At 40.7% G+C, this 17,082-nt stretch overlaps 2 protein-coding genes across 2 annotated transcripts; both read left to right on the forward strand.

Moving 5' to 3' along the window:
* Positions 1-9,656: 9,656 nt before the first annotated feature.
* On the forward strand, positions 9,657-11,558 carry tmem70 (transmembrane protein 70). The gene is made up of 3 exons (XM_035171654.2): positions 9,657-9,959; positions 10,482-10,581; positions 10,908-11,558. The coding sequence occupies exons 1-3, from the start codon at positions 9,783-9,785 to the stop codon at positions 11,351-11,353; spliced, it is 723 nt and encodes a 240-aa protein (XP_035027545.1). The 5' UTR covers positions 9,657-9,782; the 3' UTR covers positions 11,354-11,558.
* A 995-nt stretch (positions 11,559-12,553) lies between these two features.
* Positions 12,554-16,189, forward strand: ankrd45 (ankyrin repeat domain 45). The gene is made up of 5 exons (XM_035170880.2): positions 12,554-12,843; positions 14,282-14,449; positions 14,547-14,632; positions 15,513-15,645; positions 15,955-16,189. Exons 1-5 carry the CDS (start codon positions 12,609-12,611, stop codon positions 15,987-15,989), a joined length of 657 nt encoding a protein of 218 aa, XP_035026771.1. The 5' UTR covers positions 12,554-12,608; the 3' UTR covers positions 15,990-16,189.
* The last annotated feature ends 893 nt before the right edge of the window (positions 16,190-17,082 follow it).

The raw sequence follows: 17,082 nt of genomic DNA on the forward strand, positions 1-17,082 counted from the left end.
TTGTACAAGTTGGCTTATGTACTCAACTGATGCCAGGACACTAGCTTATGGTATGAAGCCGTGCATGTTGCAGTTTTCAGATAACAATAAAAACCTTGTTTAAAAAAAAAGAATGGATTCAGTCAACAGGAACACTGGTGTGCTTTACTTTGAAATGTGTACAGGAACTGTTGCAAACATTTATGTTTCTGACATATTCAACAAACAAACACTGTGGTGAAAGATCATTTTCACTGTGTAATGTGGTGTGAACTGTTGAGTAAATAGGCGAGACCTGTATTCTCTAGAAGTTTGTTCAAAGACAACAACTAACTGTGGTTATTGATTATTTTCAGGTTGTGTTTTATGGAAGTTCTTTAAAGAAAACCCCCTTGCATTTCTAAAAATGGAAACTCTACATTACCTCCAGTCCATTAACTGCATAAGGATTCTGTCATTAGAAGCTCCCCCAGGGGTCATATTCAGGGACTGTAGTGCAGTTTTAAGCCATATTAAACACCATTTCCCCATTCCTACAATTCTGAAGTTACGCTCATGTGTTTACTTTAAAGGGGACATAGCATGCCCATTTTACCACAAGTTGATATGGTTCCTTGGGGTCTTAATGAAATGTCTGTAACATACTTTGGTCAAAATACCACAAGGATCATATAAAACAGCACCCTTTTTACCCTGTATAAAACAGCCCTCCACCGAGTGACCTGTTTTGAGTGCCTGTTCCTTTAAATGCTAATGAGCCAGCTCCCCCCCCCCTCTCCCCCATGATTTTAAACGATATAAATTACATATTTTATATGATATAAATTATCAAATATGCATCCCATACTTTGTATTCCCTTCTGTTGTCCTGGAGTTAATTTTCCCAATCACATAATTAAATGTCCCCCTCTGCCCATCCACTACAAGCACACAAGCAGACAGACAGAGAGAGAAAGAGAGGGGGGGGCTATGAAGACTATCATTTACCCCGAACCCCGACATTCAACGGGTACAACAACAAGCGGAGAAAGCAGAATCGCGGGCTGACCTTATATATACAGTCTATGGGGCTGACCAGCGGAGAAATGCTCGTCCCGTGTGAACAGCCAGGCGGCTGCGTGGTGGAGAACGGCGCTGCGCTGCCTCGCGGCGCGCTCCAGTGTACCGGCGTAACTACTGTAACCCGGCGTAACTACTGTAACCCAGCATACAGTAGAGCTGAACACTGCGGAAGTCTTCCACACAGCTGGCAGTGTGGAAGACGCCTGCGAGCAGCGCAGCGCCGTTCTCAAGCGCGCAGCCGCCTGGCTGTTCACACGGGACGAGCATTTCTCCGCTGGTCAGCCCCATAGACTGTATATATAAGGTCAGCCCGCGATTCTGCTTTCTCCGCTTGTTGTTGTACCCGTTGAATGTCGGGGTTCGAAGTTACAGTGCGCTGAACACTGCGGAAGTCTTCCACACTGCTGGCTGTGTGGCGCTGACACAAATTCCAGCTCACGCCGGGAGAGCGGCGGTCGCTCCCGAGCAGCTGCTGCAGCCTCCCAGTCCCAACGATCCAGACAAATGCCACATGTGAGTGAATCGCGGGCTGACCAGCGGAGAAATGCTCGTCCCGTGTGAACAGCCCGGCTGCTGCGTGCTTGCGGGCTGCGCTGCCCCTGCAGCCTCGCTGCCTCCGGTGTAAACCCGGCGTAGCGAGTGTGGGGGACGGGGGTGGGCCAAGACCATGTAGGAGACTTCCAGTTCCTTGTTACGACACAAAACCCAGGAAGCGCAATCGAGTCGCTCAAGCATGACGTTTCTGACTTAGAGGAACTATAACAAAACGCGCGAGTGTTTTTTCCCCAGAGTTTTTGGGTTGGTAGACATGCCAGATACCCACATTAACCTGTAGAAGCACTAACAAAGTGGAATTTGCATGCTATGTCCCCTTTAACTTTATTTGCCTGTTTATAGTTTAAGTTAGCTTGGATGCAACTCCATCACTCATATCCTGCACTCCCAGCATTAGGTTGATCCACAATTGCTGCAATTAACACTGTGAAAATTCGAATATGGATTGATGAGTTGCCATGTTTTGAATCAGATGCTCTTTATAAATTCTAGAGAGTGGCAAAAGGGATGAAAAGAAAGGAGACATATATGAGCAAATAGAGAAAGTGCAGTTGATTAAACGAAAGTATGGAAAGAGACTAATTTCAGAATCAGTAATGTGATGGGACACATTAAAGATATTTTAAGGTGTAATATAAACACAGGTTGTTTAAACAATGCTACAGACACACAATGTTGCACACAGGATAGATAGCCATATGTCAATATTTACACCTGGGTTTTAGCCTGGAGCACTTCAATACGTCACATGGGAGAAGTTCTTGTAGAAAGGCTTTCAAACACGTGTCATGTTGTAAAGGGATCTATTCTATCAACTTTTCCTGAACACGCAGGAGACGTGCCCATGTGGCTGCTCTAAACCTGACCACATGGGCGCCTAAATGAAAGGCAAGACGCTCCGCCACTCTCACTCACACACCAAGTGTAGCCCAGGTGTTGGTCTAAACATAAGCCAGGACCAACTTTTGCTTTCACACAGAGATTGTACCCTAGTCTACTGTAAGAAAACTTTCCTTTCTGCAAGAAAGTGGCATTTAATTAGTTCCTGAAGGCAGCAGATGTTGAGAATGCCACCTTGTGAGTGCTGCTTATAAAATGGTGCAACAATTTACAACGTCCCACACACAGGTTATTAATAAAAACACATCTGGTGAAGGCCAAAAGCAAGACTCACAGAGCCATTGGGCTTGCTGTAGAGGTGCAACTAGCCTTTTGCCCTGTCCCAATTCCTCTCACTTAGCCCTACCCCTAGATATGAAGTGCCCTTCGCTCAGAGTGTCCCCCTCCAAAAGCCACAAGGGTGAGGGCTTGAAAATCTTCCTCTAGGAGTTGGTACACCACTCACTACGTCAGCAGCAGCCAACCAACTCTATTGCAGTGTCAAACAATATCAACTAACAACCGTTATCAACCAACGTTATAATATTGACACAACTGACAACTGCAGGACAGACGGGACAGATTGATCTATGGATCAATACACAGTGAACGTGTTCAGTCCTGTCCCTAGAAACTTCTGCCACGCACTGAAAACGTTATAACACGAGCAAGGACATTTTGCAAAACCTGCGGCTTGACAATTTTTCAAACTTTATATATAGGAAAGTAAGATTTACTCATTACCCTCACTAATTTGCTTCGATTAGAATAAAATATTCTGCTGGATTAAAACATTTTCACAGTTGTTTTGCAAGTTTTCATACTAACATTTATGAGCATTTTACCTGCAGCGGTCGCCATGATGATGTGCTTCCTCTGTTAGTGAAGCATTCAGGAATTTTCGTCTAACCCTTGGTTTTTAGTGTGGTCCTGAATACACAACGGTTGAAGGGGTGTTTGAAAGACTAGATGGCCACTACCCCTAGATCGAATAGATTGGACAACACTAACCCTGGCCGCGGGCAAAACAAAGGGGTAGGGCAAGGTGGTAGGGCTAAGGGGTGAATTGGGACAGGGACTTTTTTTTTATTTGACAAATTTATTTGTCCTTTCTGATCAGGAGACCAGTTGTGCACATGCATGTGTGTGTATGTGTGCAGGTGAGTGGGTGTGTTACAAACTATGCCAGTGTAGTGGACACATGTGATAGACGATAGAAGTTGGAACCCAGACGCCAAACACTAAACCTGTTCTACTGCTGCAATAAGTTGTCTGACTGAACTTCTGTATGTGTAAAAAAAATAGCTATATGCACATATATTTGCTGATAAGCATACAGCTGTCGAGGGGATACCACACAAATACCAGCCATAACATTATTAATAGATAGGTGGTTTTAGTGTTGTGGCAAGTTTGATTCAAATCTAGAAAATAAGTTTGAAGTCACATAACTGATGGTTCAGAATGGACTCTCTCAAATCAGGCCATGGATATACACATTTTTTTTGTAGTAGCTGATCAATGTCAATTAGTGCGTATTCACAGTTTGTTTAATGCTGCCTCCAAAAGTCCTTTGTTTGAGGTTAAATGATAAATGATCCCTAAAACGTCATGTGTCTACTAAAGAGGTAATTGTGCCTCAGCATAGAGGATTAAATGTGTCTTCTCAGCATTCGTTGTTTTTAAGTATTTACCAACTTATGATTGTTTTTATAATTGATATGAAATATAATATAAGAATATTAATGAATTCATAAATTAATATTAAGTATTAGGCCATTAGAGGTGAACTCAGTTCAGCCTCTTTACCCCTAAATAACCCCATTACCCTGCAGTAACCTCTGCAGTGCAGCTGAGTCCACAGTAATAGGAACCATGCAGAGTAAGGCACAAAACTGAATTATGAAAGCAACAAAGGTGCTATCTGTTCTAACAAACTCAGTTTTCAAGCCAAGGCCAGCTGCACAGACATGTCTATGTACTGCATTCATTCCACTGCGGAGACACTAATGTTGTTCCTCATTTTTTGTTTAATGCAAAAATGATGGTTTCAATTTCTACAGCAGACATTTGACTGATAACAGTAACAATGGTCTATTCAGTTCAAGTGTGTCGCCATGACATAACAGTGTGAGTCTACAACACCAGGACATTGAAACCGAAGAAGCCAAATGAATTTCCCATGAATTAACCCTAACTGTTACAGATGGTCATAGTCTTTAAAGAAAAAAGTATTTTCCTGTAATTGCGCAAGCATATAAACACTTCTACAGAAAGAGGAATCAACCCTAGCACCCAGTTGCACAGATAAAGGTCAACAGGAGGTGAAATTACCAAGTAAGGGCCTGAACTTTGAGGTTGCATCTGCTAAGTGCACAGAAAACAGTCAAAACAGCAGTAAGACATTGATCAGTGGAATTAACCATTACAATTCTTTAATCGTATCTGTTTGATAATATTAAGCTACTGTCATGACACCTGCTGTCTATTTGTATTGTGAGACACAGAACGTGGCTTCTTTGCTCACTTACTTTTCTTAAAGCACATACATGGTGAGGCTTTGATGCGCTCCACAACTATCTCACAGTGGCCTGTGTGTTGAGTCCTACAATGGTAAGGAAAGGCGTCATTCTAGCAGGCGTGTAGTGCACGTGGAAGAGCGTTACCTTGATAAACGGTGTATTCAAAACATGTTATTGCGTCATCAAGGTCACGTGTCAGTGGAATGGGAGTGGTTAATAATGCACTTTCCCATATCAACAGGTGTACACATGAAGTATAACCTTTGACTCATGCCACTGTGTGTGTGTGTGTGTGTGTGTGTGTGTGTGTGTGTGTGTGTGTGTGTGTGTGTGTGTGTGTGTGTGTGTGTGTGTGTGTGTGTGTGAGCATGCAAGACAGACAGCTGGACATGCTGATGTAAATGCCTTTGACATCACCTCTGTATAAACATTGTGGGAGCAAACATGTTATTGGGAAATATCTGTCTGAACTGGAAAAGCCTCTGCAGCTTCATTGGCTGAGAGGTTCCTACTGGTCAAATACACTCTGGACCACTTCCACGCTACCCTTGATATTAAACTGCATTGTGGGTGTTCACACAATATCTCCAAAAACGATGTGAAGTGTAGATAAGCATCAGCCTGATGTGTGGGTGTGTGTGTACTTTCATCAAACCTGGTGGGAATATCGCATAAAATAAGATAATCCTTAATGAGTTCCACAATGGAGAAATTTGCAGTATTACAGCAGCAAGTCAAAATAGGCATCAGTAAGTCATATGTACCATGCAATACTTAAGTGTAAGGAATATGAAAATTTAGAAAATATGATTTGAATTAAACTCATATATACAGTGTAAAAACAGGAAAATGTGTGCAGTGTGAGAATATGTACAGTGAATGAATTGCACACTTGTATTACTTGTACCTACACGTGAATAGCTTAAGGAGCTAATCAGAGGTCGAGGTCAACACAATAAGGTCCAAAATCACATTCTCCAAGATGCAACCATTGATTATAGAGAGACAATCTAAAGCTTATGTTTATCAGAAAGTTATTCCCCATTTTTATGATATAATATAAGTGACATTGAACTGGGAACCTTCTTCCAAACGGGCATACCACTGCACCAGAGAACCCACTACGTCTACCGGCAACAGAAATCGAAACCTTCTGTTGCATAATGAACCTGTTACTCCTCATTCCTAAAACATTTTCTTTTATATTATAAACTTAAAATTTTAACGATAAAATATTTTTGAAAACATGATTTATATGTTAAATGTCTGTATTTATATAGTTTTTCCAGTCTTATCAACCACTAAAAGCATTTTACAGTACAAGTCAAATTCGCATATTCTCACTCGCATTCATACAGAGCTTCTATAGTTTATATCTTTCTTTTCTATCTCACACCATTCATACACTGCTGGCACAGAAACTCTGGGTTCAGTATCTTGACCAAGGAATGCAGAATGGAGGAGCCGGCGATTGAACTAAGTACCTTCTCGTGGACGACCCTCTCTACCTCCTGATGCTGATTTGCCACTATACAAATACAATTGAGCTGAATTGAATTGAATTAGCTCATTACTGCCTCCTAAGGCCATAGGTCCACAGGTACATCACAGTTTCTTTAGTTTTTTTGCAACAAACAGATGGAGCAGCAACATTACACAGGCAAAAAAATTTTTGTTTTACAGGGTAAATAACTAGGGCCGAGGACTAACTGGTTGGTTTTGCAGTTGCCGTCCGGTCCAACTCTACTTAGGTGTAGCAAACATTTAGCTGCCTCCTGGAGCTATGGGAGTCTTAAAAGTCTAGACCTAAACAAAATGTAAACACAGGATTATAAATATCTGTAAGGCAGTGTACACACTCTAAAAGAATGATTGGTGTGTATAGTGAGAGAGAGGCTTCGTCAGTTTGACAGCACGTGCAGCATTTATCAAAACTGAATACAAAACCGGACACAGAAGCGTTGCATTACTAGTGTTCAAATGACTCTTTCAATGCTCTGAGCACTGTAAACAAGCTGGGGTTTGAGTACAGAACGTTTGAGTCATTGGTGTTACGCAGACCAACCAGACAAGTGTTTGCAGTTTTACCAGTTGAACCAGGTTCAGGAATTGTGGCTTATTTTCTGGTTCTCAAGGTCTCACCAAAGTTCCAATGGAAACGTGTGTGTGTGTTCTTCTGAAGTTGATAACAGAGATCCATTGACTATAAAGACACATAATCTTATATGACTCTGATCAATTTAATTAGACTATCTAAGTTTGCAAGAAGGTTCCTGGTTTGAATCCCAATTTGGCTGTGGTCTTTCTGTGTGAAGTTTGCATGTCTGTGTGGGTTTTCTCCCGGTACTCTAGCTGAATGGAAATTTCATTGTTCATTGTTCATTGTTCATATTGTGAACTAATAGGGGTGCAGTGAGGAGGGACCACCCTGAAGGAGATGTTACTCTATTATTTTATGGTATTTTCTTTTATTGGAGAAAAATTAATTCCGCCCCCCCATGATCATTTAACAGTAATGACAATACAGATCATTGCTGTTAAATGATCAGACATAAATATATAAATTTGTTGTTCACTTTATATATATCTGAAGTTGAGCTACAACCCATTAAACTTTTATTAGACTGTTTAATCAATCAACTAGAAATGCACTCAGGCAGATGCAGGCAGTCTTACATATTCAATATGCACTAGAACAGTCAAATGTTTACGTTTTGATGGCTAAGCACAGATGAATTTTATTGATTGACAAAATTATGAAGTTATCCCAACGTCTTTAATATGAGACACACAAATGAATAATACATTGATAAAGCCACTGTAAAAGGAGATTGAGAGACCCGATGACAATAAAAAAAAAACGAACAGACAAATGCCACCCATAAAACACACAATTATATCTTATCATTTATCATATAGTCTCAGCACAGAGGCGACATAGATCTTGGTTCTCAATGTCCTTCACCAGTTAAAGTGACTGTTACTGTGTATAGCTCTGGTGATAAATGGACTGTTTGAAATGTCAAAGAAAAGTGGTGGTTGAAATGACTACATGTTGTTTGTGGCATAACAGCAGACCACACTCGTGCAGCATACAGTATATACAGTGCAGTGACTACTTCTATAGATTGTTATGCCTCTGAAGGTTTGCAGCCTGATGAGACTTCGGAGTCAGTACCCACTCTGAGAGAAATCTTAGTAACATGCTGTCATCTGCTGGATGAGTGGAGATGCTGCACTTGTGTGGATATGGAACAACTTGAAGTGGCAGCACAGTATGTCGTCAATACTTGGTTTTGCAGCCCCATTATCTCCCAGCTCCAGCACTGATGTAGCCAAAACCAAGATCTTTTTATTTAACAGAAGGACCTGTCACAGCCACTGCCATAACTGACGTGATAACGTTTAAAGTCAGCTGCAATGATACAGACATAGTATAAATTGTATCCCCACTTGTGCTGTGGTCCCAACCAGCAGCTTTAGATATTCATAATTCATTCATTCTTGTCATGTCATCTTATGATCAATTAACATTGAATCACTTTATTTGAGTATTATTTCTTTAAGCAATTAGGACAAGATGTTGAATATCCCATAAGTTGGAAGGTCCTCCACTGTATTGATGATAAATGGCCGACCAGCAGCAGATGTTGAGGTGTCAGTTGTTTATCTGTCAGAGTTAGCTATGGAGCTTTTTGATCTCATTTGATTTTGAATCTGCCTTTGTGTGTATTTACTTTTTTTTTTTTGCACTGTACATTTTCTTGATAAAGAGTTTTCTGGATTTAGGCTTATCTTTCTCTAAATTTTAGGACCCTGTTGTCGCTGTAGTGGACCCCAGGATCATAGGATGTTTCTGCTATTACCACTAAACACCCTCACTTGAGGAGGCCTTTTACATGTTATTATATTACACTGAAAGTTTACTCAAGCAGCTGTCAGTCTGATCCCAGAGCTGTGGATCAAACTAAGACAATAAACATCCAATCAGCTGCAAATGAAGTTGTACACTTTGTCACCGAGCCAAGACACACACTCCTGTTCTTTGTTGGAGGAGTAATAGGCTCTAGATCTCCATCATAAACCTGCCTGACGGTGTAGATGTGACTCAGTGTATAAGAGGAGAAACTGTATAAGAACAGCGAGTCTGAAGACTTAGGGCTCAGGAAAATAAGGTTTCTGTAAAAAAAACACCAGCATCTGACATTTGACATCACACTCACTGTCTCCATGTTTCCTGATTTACAGTAATTGGATGCAACTTTAACTTCTTTTTTGCTCCCATCTAACACAGCAAGACCATCCTGACAGGCCCTCTCTGCACTAAGTGAATAATGGATGGATGCTGACATGACTGACTTTAAACATTGATACATTATTTGTACTATCTGTCTTTTCTCATCAATGTTGTAAATATTGTTATTTTGTTGATGCGCTCTGCTACTCTCTCATCACACCATCAGGTTCCTAACCTTCCTAAACAGTCAACTCATGACTAACAACCCTCTGCACGTCTGTTTTCTGCACTGCTGGGCTGAGTGGTTTCTGCTTGTCCAACACCGTCCATTGTCCTGTTGACCCTGTGTTCACTGCACATGACGAATAAAACGTGAAACTTGACACGGGCAGCGTCCCCTGCACTTCTGTCCTTTTCGTGATCCTCCTGTCCAGCAGGTGGCGACACACACCTCTCTTGCTGGTGTGTAATATCGACAAAGAAGTGTTTTCCGGCGTGTGTGGATTTAGAAAGTCAATGGATCAGTTTGGGTCGTGAACTGAAGAATAATGTTTTCTGTGAGTGTCCTGCGGAGGCTACGACCCGGTCTCGTCTCTGCCTCGCTCCGTTACACTGTGGTCTCGGCCGGACAGCACGGGCCGCTGTGTCCCGGCTCTTTAATCGGAGGAGTTAGCCGGAAACAGCTACATGTTGTCAGAAGGTCGTTCCTCAGCCTTAACAACCAGGTATTTAACTGTGGACGGACACGGGGGGGGTTCTCCACAGACACACAGTGCACCCATTGAACTAATGCATCACCGGACATCTTTACACGGCTAATGCAAACAGCGCTTGCTTAGATTAGCTTAGTTAGCACTAGCCGATCAGATCAGTCTGACTGGAATCGACTGCTCATGCCTGACGGGATGTCTGCTCGATTATCTCACCTCAACAGTGACTGCAGACTGTGCACGTTACAGATATGTGACAGTGAAATAACCAGACATTCTGCACAAAGAATACACGTCCTGTAGTTAACCATTATGCAGGTTATAGTGGGACAATAGAATGACCTGCAGGAGTTACTTACTGAGGAAACTGTTATTTACTCGTGTAAACATGCAAGAATATTTCTGCATTTATTTGGAGTTGTTCATCAGTGCCAGTAATTGATGGCGCGGTTGCGGTTGCTCATCACAGCACGTCACACGCCAGTCGGTGCCAAAGACGGCTTTTTTTCATGTGTGTCCTCTGTTTCTTTGTGGCAGGTGCGGTCTCTGTGTCCATCCAGCCGCTCTCTCTCTGTGCAGACACACTCCGGGGATGGGAACCTCATTTACACTGGCACCCTGGGCACCGCTGTGAGAGGTAAGTTACATTTGAAAGAAAAAGAAAACACTTTGTCGTCTCTCTTTTCCTTTATCTGCTTATTGTTGTAATTAGGTCTTAACTCTGTCTTAAAGTAACTTTTTGCGTTTCTTAAAGTTTTAGAAGTTTCCTCAACAACCTGACAAACTTGTACATGTTTTTTAATAGACAGAGTGGACATAAATTAAGTGACTGTTTTAAATGTAAAGTTAATGCATTATAACCTAATTTACAGTCACACTTAACTCTACAGTGAGTGACATCCACCTGGTGCTGATGGATAAAGTGTATCTATAGCAACTCTCTGAATCTTCTCTCTCTGTCAGGGGTGAAGATGTTCTCCTACAGCACCAGCGGGGCCAGCCTCTTCCTCATGCCCCAAATCCTCCTGAAGACCGGACTCGGCGTAAAGAGCTTCGCCCTGCAGGCCGCTTTCTGTGGCATGATCGGCTTCTTCACCTTCCTCACCCCCGTCTTCCTCCACTTCATCACCAAGGGCTACGTGGTCCGTCTCTATCACAACCCAGACAAAGACACCTACACTGCCATCACCTACAGTGTCTTCCTCACAGAAAAAAAGTACACGTTTCACCAGAGCCAGGTCAAGATCCCGGACGTCAGCAAGATGTTCACCACCTTCTACGTCAACAACACGGGGATGCTGGTAAACCCAGACCTGTTCCCCATCCCACACAACTACAATCACCTGATGGGCTACGATAAACCCTTCAGCTTCGACACAGATGACATGGACAGACCCGATAAGAGCTGAGAGACTGAAGGCAAACAGGTTGACTGAGGTGTTAGCGTATGAATTACATCCCCAACTCTGAACTGCACAATACACGCACTCAGTTTCTACCAGGGTGGAACATCTACTGAAGACTTGACAATTGAAGTAATCTCTCAACTTGATTTCGTTTCATTTTTTGTCAATATATTGATGGATGTTTCATGAAAATAAATTATAACTTGATTATCATGACCTGTTATTTGGGATAACACAGTTTTCTTTTATCGACCCAAAATATAACATTTTTCAACATTATTACTAATTTATTTGGATTTGTACATATGTTAAAGGGATAGTTCACCCAAAAATGAAAGTTCACTCATTATCTCCTCACCACTATGCCGATGGAGGGGTGGGTGAAGTGTTTGAGTTGACAAAGCCTACTCAGAAACATTTAAGGAACATTAAACTGGATAAATATAATACAAACAATAATTCAATTTTATCTCAACATTATTTTCTACAGGCTCAAGTTTTCACTTTCTTCATTAGCATTAAAAACAGGATGAATATGAAGCATATGGCTATTTTTTAAATTTTCTCTACAAACTGCACATCATCATTTCAAACTTTTTTCTGAGATACATTTTTAATCAACGTTAAATTAATCTGATCCAGAAATGTTCCTACATTAGAATCATGGATAGCTGGATGAATATAATGGAAAACTGTGTCATTTGAGTTACTGTAAATACTTTGTCAAAACAGCACATGTTCATTTTGAGTTTAAAAAACGTTTTTTTTCTGATAACATAACTTATGCCTGTTACTACTAAGCCCAATGATTTCATACGGAGGCTGAGTCGAGCACAAAAACAGAGAAACTACAGCTGTGACAGGTGAGACAAAGCAGAGATCCTGATACAAACGAGCCCCAGCAGCGTTATAAAATAAAAAGCTAATTTTACAGTAAAGCTGCAGGGAAGAGGTTCATGAGGAGACACCACCGTCATAAATGAAGTAAGTTCATATCTGATGGTTTCACTGAGGAGGGACAGAGAGGATGCAACGCTCCAACTGCTGAGAAAGATTATTACAGTAAAAGATTTTATTTATAGAACTCAATTAAACTGTGGAAAACCAAGCTGTGACATTTGTTCTCTAATAACCGTCCCAGTGGATCATGTTAAAGTAAAACAGCTAAAGAAACCTCAGGTTAGAGCGTGGATGACGCTGTCACCATGACAACAGCCGCTTCCTGTCTGCCTCCCAGCTAAAATAAGTGAGTGACAACATGGCGTCTGTTCAGGAAGAAATCTTTAAATGTGTGCTGTCCGGAGACCTGGATACTATCAAGCAGTATTTACAAGCTGAGCGTGTCGCGGACGAGTCGCAGGTAAAAGATTATTTCAGTAAGAAGGACGAGTTTGGGAGAAGTGCTCTGTTAACCGCCGCCATGTTGGGAAAGAGCGCCATCGTCCGGGAGCTGGTGAGAGGAGGAGCTCAGGTCAACGAGCAGACTGAGAGAGGTGAGACCTGGGCACAGTTATTTAGATCAGATTATATATTATATGAAATAGGCTTCTGCTTATCAAGGACAAAGTTTATTTATAAATAAAATCTGAAATGTACAATGACAAATACTATTACAGTATTCTTCTACATGTATACATTCATTTATTTATATATTTCTACATCTATGTATCTATTTCTGTATCTCTACATTAATTTACTCAGCAGTTCTACATACAGTATATTATTACATTTTAAAAATATATTTCTACCTCTATTTATTTATTTATGAATTTTTACATGCATCGATTCATTTGTTCATATATTTCTACCTATATTCATTTTACGTTTTCTACATGTATTCATTTAAGTATTTCTACATTGATTTGTGTCATTCCTTTGTCCTTCATAACTGCTCAGGCTTAATCAGGTTGACTGTCTGTTAACATAAAGAGACAAAAGTTTGTTCCCCAATGAGGAAGTGAGACTATAACTGCAATGCTAACTGGAGATTAAATATAGCAGTTCAAGTTCACCAGCTAGCTCTGGCTAATGTGATCATTCGAAATGAATCCAAACACACATGTATGTATGAACACACAATATATTTGTATGTCTGTTTCATATATACGTCTCTATTTGTGTGTATACTGGACAAATTAATACACAGAATCAATGCCCATGTCACAGTGGCTGTTCAATTTAATTTCTGCGCTAACATTCTCTCAGTAGGATGTACAGGATACTCATAGCTGCTATGATCAGATGTGATACACTTCTCCACACACTGTATCAGCCATGCTTCCATTTTATCCATCAGCACCAGGTGGATGTCACTCACTGTAGAGTTAAATGTGACTGTAAATCAGGTTACAATGCATTCACTTTACAATTCAAACAGTTACTTAGTTTATGTCACAGTTAACAATGGTCCCACATTCTGGGGCTGTACTATGGAGCAGGATTTGTGGTTATCAACAAAACTTCCCGTTTAACTCTGTTTGTTTTTTTTAGTCCTACAAAGCTTGTTCACTTCCTACCAGGCTTAATCATCATGGTTACTGCTCTGACCTGGAAGTCTGCCCAATCAGATCACTGGAAAACCAGAGTCATTATCTCCACAGGATCTGACAGTGACCCTGTCAGCTACATGCACTTGATACATTTTTGTGATAGAAATCTTTTTTTCTATTTAAAAGCATAAAGGTTGGGGGTTCAATCCCAGGCTCCTCCAGTCCACTTCCCAAACTGTCCTTGATAGAAGAGACTGAACACTTGGCGACTGTGCCAGCAGTGTGTGTAAAAGAAGATTTATGAATGTAAAGTATGAGTGTGTGAATGTATAAAACACCTTGAGGGTCGATAAGACTGGAAAACTGTGATATAAATATAGTATATATACCATTTACCTTAGCCACCTGCACTGGCCTTAGTTCGATCGCCTTTGTGTCTCAGGTTATTCATCCCTGCACCTCGCGGCTTGTTGGGGTCACGTGGAGACAGTGAGGACTCTGCTTGAACAGGAAGCTGACATGCAGGCCACAACCTTCAGGGGGGAGAGGCCTGTAGACCTGGCTCGGAGATACTCCAAGACGGACTGTGTAGACTGTCTCACCCTGGCAGGTATGGGCCGGTGACATTCTGCTGTTATCTTCAGCCACCTTTGATTTGTAAAGATGTATGTAACTGTTCATTTCTATGTATGTTTATCTTCACACAGAAGCTAAACAGGACCTGATGTCATATCTAGCCTTTGTTAAGAACATTATTTCAGACTCAGAGAGGAGCCTCACAAAGGAAGAGAAGGTAACACATTTCTTTAATTGGGATCAACACTGAAATGAAAGATTATTTATTGGTTTAGCCATTTTAACATTTCATAAGTTGTAAATGGGATCCACATTTTAGAGTTTACCCCCGAAGACATAGTTCTGAGTTTGTACCTGTTGACATCCAAATGGCTCCCTGCCTAAGCTCAGCTCTGCCTCGCTGCAGGATCACTGTGATGCTACCTCACAAGTTCAACTTGAACCGTCGGCTCTAACACTCTTTCTCACACTGACCAAATAAATGAAGAATGTAGCTCCTTTTCTTTTCTGACTTCATTAAATATCTCAGGTTCATCGTCATCATACACTTGACAAAGCTACACACAGGGAAACTAAATGTCCTTCCACATTACACCATGCAAGTAGTCAGTGGTGAGAGAGAAGTGTCATTTAATTTTGTATTAACTAATGTCTTAGTTCTAGTAATTTTCTGTTTTGGTGTTGAACACAATAATATTTGTGGCATTACTGCCATCGTGTGGGAAACCACAATTGAATAGAAAACCTGTCTGTCTGTCTGTCTGTTTATTCATGAGGTCAGTTATTACAAATACTGTAGTCGTGTCACTGCAAACGTACAGTATTAGTGAGTGGGTAGGGAGGTAGAGCGGGTTGTCTACTAAACTGGGTCAGTAGTTCGATCCCAGTGTAGACTACACTACACTACTGCAAGTAGATGCACTGGGTGAATGTGTGAATGATAAAACTGTACTCTAAAGTTCCATTAGTGGCCATCAATTCAAGCCAAGCCCTATTCCGACTATTTACTTTTACACATTAACAGAAATGTCAGTGTTTCATTGTCTGTTTTTCTTCCCTCTAAGTTTATTGTGTCTCTTCTTTAAATTCCTGCACAGAACATCTGTACGCGTGCATGTTCTGCCAAGTCCGACTGGATTCAGAGTGTCCAACACCCAGCCGCGTCAGACTTCATCGCCCAGAGGACAGACATAGAGGACACTCTGCAACCTGTTCTCAGCAAGTTGTCCGGTCAGTTTAAGTATTAGTACAGTAATGTACAGAATCAGTTTCTGAACACACAAACACATTTCCTCTCCTAATGCAGCACCTATTAAACTGATTGGACTGAATTTGTGCAAGTTCTCAACCAGAATGTGTTAATTTATTCAGCTGTCTTATCTGGTGGATGATGATAACTGTAAATGTGTACCACTGCAATATGTACACAAAATTATATTCTATATACTATAATTCTGTGCTAACTTTCTTTTTACATCTCAGTGTGATTAAAGTGTGTAATTTCATTATACTTAAGAATCATGTGATTTCTTTTCGCAGCACAAATGCCTAATAAACCATCTTTAAAGGTTTAAAACAGCGATGTTGTGAGGACATCACCTCTTCTCCGAATCTCACCTGGAGATAAACGCTGTGTTTTGAATAACGTTTTTTTGGACTTCCTGTATCCGCCTAATGGCTGTCTCATGTTCCCCATGTGGAACCACCTGTCCCCAACCCAAAAGAGGCCCATGTTTTGTCATGATAATAGAATGAATAAAGGACGTGAACTCTCCTCCTGACTTTTCCGTGGCTGTTATTCTCAAGAAGAGGGATGAGACCAGTTGAAGTACTCAGGGAACAGAGACTAATGTTTTACTCCACAAACTGTATATATTCAACAAAAGAACACCATCAGTACTTTAACACAGCTCTTCTCTGAGTACTAATTGTTAAATTATGGTCCCTTGGGATGTGTAGTGTCATTATATTGTCTATCAATTTATTTGTTAAACTCTATTAACATTATTAGACATTATCTTCATAGTTAACTAGTCCTGAAACTTATCGACATCATGTTTAGAATCAATGTTGATGGACCATGTTGAGAAACGAAAATGTGTAAGTTTTGTGCATAAAATTTAAACTTAACATAAAAATATTAATAAATCTATGATAAGAAAAACAATCTGCGCTTTCTTATCACATCTCTTGAAACGAAGACATGAGTGCTCATTGGGGGAAAGTTATAGTGTGGGTGTGAAAGGTCAGGCCTTTGTTACGTTAACTCAACTGTTTGTTAAAGGTTCAGTGTGTAGGATTTAGGTGAAAGGGATCTATTGTCCTCTCTACAGAGTCCGCCATGTTTTTTACAGTAGCCCAGACTGGACAAACTAAACACCTTTTGAGTTTTTATACAACTGAAGGTTACCACAGGTTCTCCTTCATGTTTGGAAGGGGACGGTGAGGTGAGGAGTATTCATCTGCAACATGCAACTTCACCACTAGATTCTACACACACCTTTAAGTTAATGTGTTTTTGTTTTATTTATATTCTGCACACATTTGGATCAGTATTGTAAAACCAGCCTCAGTTTATAACTCAATACCAAACTGAATCAAGATTTTTTATATATATATATATATAGGTATAGCTTATATTTTTGTACTTAAATATCAACTTAATGT

The sequence above is a fragment of the Hippoglossus stenolepis genome, chromosome 11 (genome assembly GCF_022539355.2).
Source record: "Hippoglossus stenolepis isolate QCI-W04-F060 chromosome 11, HSTE1.2, whole genome shotgun sequence".
Classification (NCBI taxonomy): Eukaryota; Metazoa; Chordata; class Actinopteri; order Pleuronectiformes; family Pleuronectidae; genus Hippoglossus; species Hippoglossus stenolepis.

Excerpts from the sequence above, each read along its gene's own strand:
- tmem70 (XM_035171654.2), top strand. The coding sequence starts at position 9,783 with ATGTTTTCTGTGAGTGTCCTGCGGAGGCTACGACCCGGTCTCGTCTCT. Across the intron at positions 9,960-10,481 it reads TCCTCAGCCTTAACAACCAG|GTGCGGTCTCTGTGTCCATC; the intron begins GTATTTAACTGT and ends TCTTTGTGGCAG. Across the intron at positions 10,582-10,907 it reads CCTGGGCACCGCTGTGAGAG|GGGTGAAGATGTTCTCCTAC; the intron begins GTAAGTTACATT and ends TCTCTCTGTCAG.
- ankrd45 (XM_035170880.2), top strand. The coding sequence starts at position 12,609 with ATGGCGTCTGTTCAGGAAGAAATCTTTAAATGTGTGCTGTCCGGAGAC. Across the intron at positions 14,450-14,546 it reads AGACTGTCTCACCCTGGCAG|AAGCTAAACAGGACCTGATG; the intron begins GTATGGGCCGGT and ends ATCTTCACACAG. Across the intron at positions 15,646-15,954 it reads TGTTCTCAGCAAGTTGTCCG|CACAAATGCCTAATAAACCA; the intron begins GTCAGTTTAAGT and ends TTCTTTTCGCAG.